This window comes from Hordeum vulgare, chromosome 1H (assembly GCF_904849725.1).
Source record: "Hordeum vulgare subsp. vulgare chromosome 1H, MorexV3_pseudomolecules_assembly, whole genome shotgun sequence".
In the NCBI taxonomy this organism is placed as follows: Eukaryota; Viridiplantae; Streptophyta; class Magnoliopsida; order Poales; family Poaceae; genus Hordeum; species Hordeum vulgare.
This window is the reverse complement of record NC_058518.1, coordinates 356,793,464-356,801,545: the sequence shown is the minus strand read 5'-3', so window position 1 is coordinate 356,801,545 and position 8,082 is coordinate 356,793,464. Positions and strand designations below refer to the sequence as shown.

The window sequence follows — 8,082 nt, the reverse complement described above, 5'->3', positions numbered from 1 at the left end:
TTGTATCAGCAATGGTGTTGATATGTAAGTACTCCATCTGTTCTAAATATCTGTATCTTTTCAGGAAAAAAAACTATCTAACTTGTGTACTGTCATGCATGCCTTCTAATTTGTCTTCTTAGTTTGCACAGAGATTGAAGAAAAAAATGAAGAAGATACTAAAAGGCGCATAGATGAGTAACACAGATGAAAAATTCATATACCCATCAATCATGACTTGGATGAGAAATAGTAAGAAAATTCAATGAAAAAAAATCAGCACTGCCAACCATCTGGAAATGCCACCAGAGATGAGAAAAATTAGGAGGTAGATGCACTAGAGGAGGAAGAGGAGCTCCAGTTTGATCCCATACTTTGTGTCATAATTCCATATTGATAAGTTCTTGGACTCAATGGTTCACTATATAATTCTGGTTGATGGACTTTGGGTAGTACATTGGTGAATATACTTCAAATCTTTACTAATTAAGGTACATTTTGGTTTGGTATGTTCGCCTCCTTTACTAAATGAGACCATTCCATCATTTTCATTTTCAATATATTAAGTACATTTTTCTGTTTTTATTTAATTTAATTATGCAGGAAAAGGAGGAATAGGAGGAGTACGTAGTTTTGCTACATAATACTCCCCCGTCCCGAAATAAGTGACTCAAAAATAACCCAGTTTTGTACTAAGTTTAGTACAAAATGGAGTCACTTTTGAGTCACTTATTTTGGAACGGAGGCAATAGATAATAGTATAACTAAGATAAGGAACAATGTATTGCAACTAGCAAGGTAACCCTTTCACAGTATGACCATGAACTTCCTTAAAATATTTATTATGGTTGTTGTATCCTATCAAACAATAAAATTTTCCATAATTTTGTTCGGCTTGAAAGACTCAAATCTTCAAAAAGCACATGTCTTTTCATATTTAAGATTTACCTCTGTTGAAACTTTGTGCGTCAGTTATTCAGTTAGAAGTAAAAACAGAGTGAAACCCGTACTGTTAAGAGGTGTTGTCTCCTATGCATGGATCAACCTGGATGGAGGGTGGTGAATCAGGACGTAGCGACGACGGCCAAGTCTGGTATAGTTGCGAGTTATCTTCAATTCAAGCATGAAATCTCAATGTTTGAATGAACAGAATCTTCCTTGCACTTCAGTGCATGAGATTCTTTGTAAGCAATATGCAACTTTCTTGATGTGCCAGTACAAAACTCAGAGGCGCTGGGAGGCTAATGCTTAACTATCTTCAGATGAAACAGACATCGAGGTGATGGACACATGCTGGCCTACTTTATTCTTTTAGTATGAATGGTTAACATTTCATAGAAACATGATGTATGTGATATATTTGAATCAAAAAGCTATGTGATTTTTTTCATTACGCAATACAAAAGTATGTTGTGAAATATATTGCTATACTTTATTTTTAGCAGTCATAAAATATGTAAAATATGTATTCAGTTTAATTGTTTTGATAGAATGCTCATGTGGTTGGGCAGAGAAAATATATATTGAATTTAGTTGTTTTCAATATGCAGTGTGATTTATTATTAATTAGGAAGTACAGAAAAAATTGTGTAGGTATCTCGATTCTCTTAGATGCCACTTCTTGGCATGTAATTTTCAACATTACTGAACTTTCTAGAGTTCTGTTTCGATTGTATTTCAGAGAGAACTTGCAAACTGAAGAAGTAGATCAATCCTCATTGTTTTTATATAGGTTACTTAAATTGGGTTTAAAAAATCCTAAACCCATCATTTTCATTTTACTAAATGAGACCTTTCCGCCATTTTCATTTTCAATATATTAAGTACATATTCTCTTTTTATTTAATTTAATTATGCAGGAAAAGGAGGAATACATAGTTACCTTTGTATTGATGATAGCTACCCTTTGTATTGGAGAAGGTGTGAGGAGGATAGATAGTCAATGGTGCAGGTTCCATGACTTGGCCAAAGGTTGGCACAAGCGTTATGGGGTCAGAGAAATGGGAGTTGGGACTTTGAACAATGCTTTTAAGTGGCATCTCTTGCAACCCCACAAGCTTAAAATGGGTTTTATACATTTGCTTTGGCTTCAAAACTTGAAGGAGCAATTTGAGTTGGTGGTGTGCTTTAAAAATGCATATTATTGTTGAATGGTTTCTCTATAGTTGCTATTTCTTCCATTTTTTCTTGAATTTTCCAGCATATGAACCATCACTTGAATTTCATGTGCATTGGTTGAGACGTGCGTTGCATGTGCATGTTTACTACAAGATCATCCTAAGCAGTATGTCACTCATGTATTAACTATCCAGTAATGACAGTAAATTTTCTAAGTAACAATGGCCCCGAAGAACTATAATGAGTTAATTTTATGAAGATCGATGGGCAAACACTTTTTCCTTATTTGATGATCCAGAGAGAGGTTAACTTCCATTTTTACTGTCATTAACCCCTTTACTGCAATCATGATAAGCACATGGTGAATTCTGTAATAAGGGTATTCGTTGGATGTTATAAGCCCTCACATCAATGCTGATGGTCGGTTTTTCTTTATTTGATGATCCAGAGAGGTCAATTTTCAGTTTTACTGTCATTAACCTTTATTGCAATCATGATAAGCACACGGTGAATTTTGTACTAATTGTATAGTTCTTGCATGTAATGAGCTCTCAAAATAATGCTGATGCTCCTGCTTCTCCTTCTATTTCTCATATATTCGAAGTTGTTGGAAAGATTGTAGTTTCCCTAGCATGTTTAACATTTGTAGTTATTTCCTTATTTAAATGCAGATGAAAAAGTAATTATCTAGATGCATCTATTCTCTTTTTGGACTAGGGGAGTGTTCCCCGTTTGAATACCTAACGAACAAAACATCAGGGAGGGAGTATTGCTAACAGTGAAGCGTATTTATATTATCTGTAGGTTGTACCAACTTGAAGAAATATTCTGACTGAAAATATTTGTATGTTAATATGTAATATGGGCCAGAGTCTCCATGGTTGACACCACCTTCGTTGTTGTACCCAGATCTGGGCCAATCAAACCGTGTAACCATGTGTCATCCTGGAGGTCTCAAGACGAGGTCGTGCCCTGGAAGCTCTGGAGTTTGGATATAATGGTAATTACATGCCTTTTACTTAGAAATTTCAACTTCATTTATTGATAGTAGTTATTATCTTCCAATGGTTTATATGCTTCTATCACTTGCAGAATTGGAGCAATACAATTATTAAGCACATCAGGCCACAAACAGAAATAAGAACCTTATCTATGGTACCTTGACATTTTTATCAATTGCATTTTCATCTACGGCGCTGGTGGTCCTAAGCTACCTCGTGTTTCTGGCTACATTGTTTTTTCTAATAGATATCCGGGTGTGAGAAAATAGCAGGCGATATGGGAGATTAGGTGCTCCCTTGATGTGTGCTCCCACGAGCCGTTTTTTTAGGATAATAGGGATTGAAGGCAGTAATGAACGGTTTGCTTCAAGCTGTACACTAAATGTGGGGAAGCCACGCATGATATGCCTTTCTGGAAAACAACGCTGGATATACCTTTAAAGTTGATGAAGATGATCCGGCTGCATCATGTAAAATTTTGATACATCTGCTTCATATGTGCAGTTCTTATTAATTTCTGCACGAGTTAGTTTGCTACAAAAGGTTGTATTTTTATGTGAACTATGAATTTTGTTTTTGGTTCATGTTGTCGGCACGACTATGGATGGATGTAAATCTTTTGAAAAACAAACAATAGTTATATATGAAGCATATCCATCTTTTGCAACTTGACATGTAAAACCTGTGTACAAGAAAGATCTTTGAAAACTCAGGTCAGGCCAGAGTTAGCTATAAAGCATATCCATCTTATTACGACATGTTTACTACGTACTCCTTCTGTACTTCTCTAACACAAGTACAGACTCAAACTCATAACACAAGGATCTGAATCAAACTTTTGTAAATCAACATCAGATAGGAAAAGAAAAAAAAACTGGTTCAAACGAGTAGGCCAAGCAGCCAACGCCACTTGCAGGTATTTCCCTAGGTACAATTTCGATGCTTCATCAGAATACAAAAACGCATCAGCATCTAGACACACATGACGTCTTGTCCTTTATTTTTGAAGAACAATGTCTCATCTTATTGATGCATGTGAATTTCACGTGCATGCTTACTACTCCCTCCGTTCTTAAATATAAGTCTTTTTAGATGTTTCATTAAGGAACTACATACGAATGTATATAAACACACTTTATAGTATAGATTCACTTATTTTACTTTGCATGTAGTCCCCTTGTGGAATCTTTAAAAAGAATTATATTTAAGAACGGAGGGAGTAGTGAATGACTAAAGAAGGAAATGATTGTAAAAAACTAAAAATAAGAGGGGGAAAGAAAGAGAACAGGTTTGGCTCGTGGAAACAGAGTTTGTGCCCGTTAGCCACGACGACCGACGTCGACACGACCATCATAATCGCGCCGCTCCCACATCCCATCTTGCCGGCATCCCTGAATTCTCCCGTCCGCCCATCAGATCTCACCGCCGTCGTCGCCCCTGTTCGTCGCCATATGGTCTCATCCCCAATCTGAAGCAGCAGCCATGTCAGCCGGCACCGCTACGCCGGGACTCGTCGTCACCGCCACCGATTCCATCCGCTCCTTCCTCTCCTCCGCCACCGGCTCCCCCGATCTCTCCGACGACCTCCGGGACCTGGCCTCCGCCCTCTCCTCGGAGCCGGCCGTCCCCTACCGCTCCATCCGCGCCATCTGGTGCGCCGATTGCTCCCGCGGCCGCCCACCTCTCAGACAACTCTTGCAAGGCGCTCAATTCGTGCTGTCCAGCCCCAAGCCCCGCGAGAAGGTGAGTTACAGCCATGACGGCGCTTGTGTTCTGAGCTCGTGCGGTTTGGCCAAATATAGGTTTTTGATGTGGCTGTGCCCGTGCAGAGCGATGAGCTCAAGGCGAGGCTGGAGAAGCTCCGGGAGATGCAGGAGAGGAAGGAGTACGCCGAGCTCGTCAAGGACGTCGCACCTAAGGAGGAAAACACCGAGCCCTTCTCCTCTTACAAGGATCAGCTAGGATTCGGTACGAATCGTCATATTCATGCCTTCTCCTAAACTGGATGTGCATTGTTGGTTTGGAAACAAACCCTGAGCCCTCATATATAAGCCTGATTGCTAGTACAACAATATGATGCACACTTTTTAGAATTGAGACAATGCAAATAGGTTTCCATGTGGGAATAGAACTTAGATGAATCACTAGTGTTAGCTTCAACCATCACTAGTGTTAGCTTCAAACAACAGGAAGTCAGGAAGCCTATCTTCAAAGACTCAGAGTCATTGGCTTAACAGGACGAAAACTACAGAGTTTTACTGGACTCCTCCAATAAACAAAGGAGAAATCGCAGCCATCAGATTTCTTCATCCAGTGTTCACCCTCCGTCCCGTTTCAGCCGCTGGATCATTATTCTTCATCCTCGCAGGGCACAGGACACTTCATCCACCACCTGCTTGAATAGCCTGGCTCCCTACTTGAGCTCCTTTTGCCTTCATTGCTCTGCAAAATAGACCATGCCAATAGGCAATGCCCAAGTAGTCTAATACTAAACACATGCATAATTACATGTTTACTAGATATATCATAGGGTTGCTGCAGTTCCAACCATAACCAGCACTTTTTTCTTGTTTTGCTAATTGAACAAGCCAAGTATCAAACGAATGAACAATGTATCGTGGCTTAGAGGTGAATGTAAAAGCTCAGCAGATGACAGTCCTTATCAATGCCAGTAAGCATACAATTTACTGAATAGGTGTTAGCTGCTACACAAATGATAAACTGATGGCTTATTATTTGACACTTCAATTTCCCATGGCTTTTGCATACATACATGTATGCAGTCTGTAATTTTAGGATTACACTTATGAGATCGCTTTTTTAGTACCTAGTACCTTTTACTCGATCTTTCCAAGCAAAACGAAATATTGATATTTCATCTGTTCTATGTTACCCTTTATACATGAAATTTGATCTAAGTTTGGGATTTTCAAGTGAGGAATGCTTGACTATGTTTAATGTACTTAGAAGTATCTTATAATGTTATGCTTCATTTGTTTATGTGATATTTCCCCAATTTCAGGTCTGCATGTTGTGGTCATAATGTTCACGGGTTATTTGGTGGGATTTGCTACTTTCAAAGCTCTGTTCAGCAACAGTCCTGTGATGGTAAGTCAAGTAGAATGATACCTACTCCCTCCGTTCCTAAATATAAGACCTTTTAGAAATTCTAATATGGACTACATACGGAACAAAACAAGTAAACCTATACTCTAAAATATGTCTATATACATCCGTATGTAGTTCATAGTGTAATCCCTAAAAGGTCTTATATTTAGGAACGGATGGAGTACTTGCTTGTTCTTCCATTATGAAACTCCAGAGGGTAACTTTTGTGCTAGGGTTGTGGCTTTACTCATACTGCATTTGCCCCATCCTGCACGGCACTTTGGCACAGAAGGCTGCCTTACGTAGTAAAACATGTGCAAATATAACACTTATGGCCTTGGTATTATATTTCAGAGTGCTGCTGGAGGCATCTTAGGAGTGGTGGGTGGCATGCTGATGGAAACAGTTCTTTTCATCATAAGATCATCCAGTAAAGAGCTGTCGTCCTCTGTTCCAAGATCCAAGAAACTTCAGTAGACAATGATCCGATTTGATTTTTCACGTGTACTTTACCTTGCGAAACGGTAGTATGTGAAGTTTTGGATCGTTCAGATGTATGTAAGGAAACATAGTTGATTATCAAAGGTATTGAATGGGAGATTATGTTTGCAGGGCTTGCATTTACCTGGATACTAAGATACCAAGGTTTGTTAGTGAGCACCTTATTGGGTTATATATATTGTCCACATAGGCCAATTCAGAAACTTGCGTTTCTGATTCGTGAATTTCTAATGATCGCCGTGTCCTACATACTGGATCCATGTAGGAACGAGAGTTGCAAAGGGAGAGATAAAGCGGGCAAAATTGAGAAGTTTGTGAGGTCACTTGCTTCACAAGAAGCAAGGCTCTCGAGTTGTACTTATCAAAGTTCCGCTATGTTTATTATCTATGTGACTTTCTCAAAATCAAGCTTTCTTTCGAAAAACCAAAGACACGCCCTATCTTAATGAAGAGGATTTATAACACTCCGGTGCTCCACCCCCATATATGAGTATTAAATTCAAAATAGAAACCGGATTTAGAAAAAACTGGAATTTTGAAATATCAAACATGTGTGCCCAATCTACTAATGTATCAGAAAACATGTTCTCAGCAAAAAGACAAAAAATTCCTATGTGTAGAAAATAACTGTTTGGATGGATAATAGGTCGGACTGTATTTTCTTCGACCACAAATACTTTTTCTAGTATTTTTTCATCAAACTTCACACAGAAATAGATTGGACACTCAGGTTTGATATCCCTAAATTTCAGGATTTTATGAATTTTCCTTGCATCTTTTGAATTTAATACTCATATAGGGGGTGGAGCACCGATGAGCTCCCGTGTATTTTCCCCTATCTTAATCTATTTTCTCTTTCGAGAGCAAAGCCCACAAAAACTTGAATCGCAATCTCCTAAGGCCTTGTTCGGTTAATCCCTACCAGGAGGGGATTGAAGAGGATTGGAGGGGATTTAGGTGGAATTTGACTTGTACGGGATTTAATCCCTGTCAATCCCCTCCAAACCCCTTCAAATATAAAGGAACCGAACAAGGCCTAAGGGTTGTATGGGTGAGTTTGGATGGTTGCCAGTACTTAACCTACCAACTTTTGGTCATGATACTTTTTTTTTTGTCTATGTTCAATTGGTTGCCAATTTTGTAACATGTCAATGGCTTAGTGACCTTTCTTGCTAATTTTGACCAACGCATGAGCAATCTACAAGCTAACCTTTAGGCGACAGATGCAAAAACGGCGTTTAGGTGACAGGGGCAAAATGGCTGTTTGGCTGTTTGTGCTTACTTTATCCTTGTGAAATAGCAGTAGTCGTTTGGAAGCGGTTGTTCTAATCTCGAGCTCACATGATCTTGGATGAACACTAAAGTTAAAAAAATT

At 38.9% G+C, this 8,082-nt stretch overlaps 1 protein-coding gene across 1 annotated transcript; it reads left to right on the top strand.

Moving 5' to 3' along the window:
- Positions 1-4,397: 4,397 nt before the first annotated feature.
- LOC123436370 lies at positions 4,398-6,817 on the top strand. Its single transcript, XM_045115626.1, has 4 exons — positions 4,398-4,841; positions 4,928-5,066; positions 6,121-6,206; positions 6,561-6,817. Exons 1-4 carry the CDS (start codon positions 4,581-4,583, stop codon positions 6,681-6,683), a joined length of 609 nt encoding a protein of 202 aa, XP_044971561.1. The 5' UTR covers positions 4,398-4,580; the 3' UTR covers positions 6,684-6,817.
- The last annotated feature ends 1,265 nt before the right edge of the window (positions 6,818-8,082 follow it).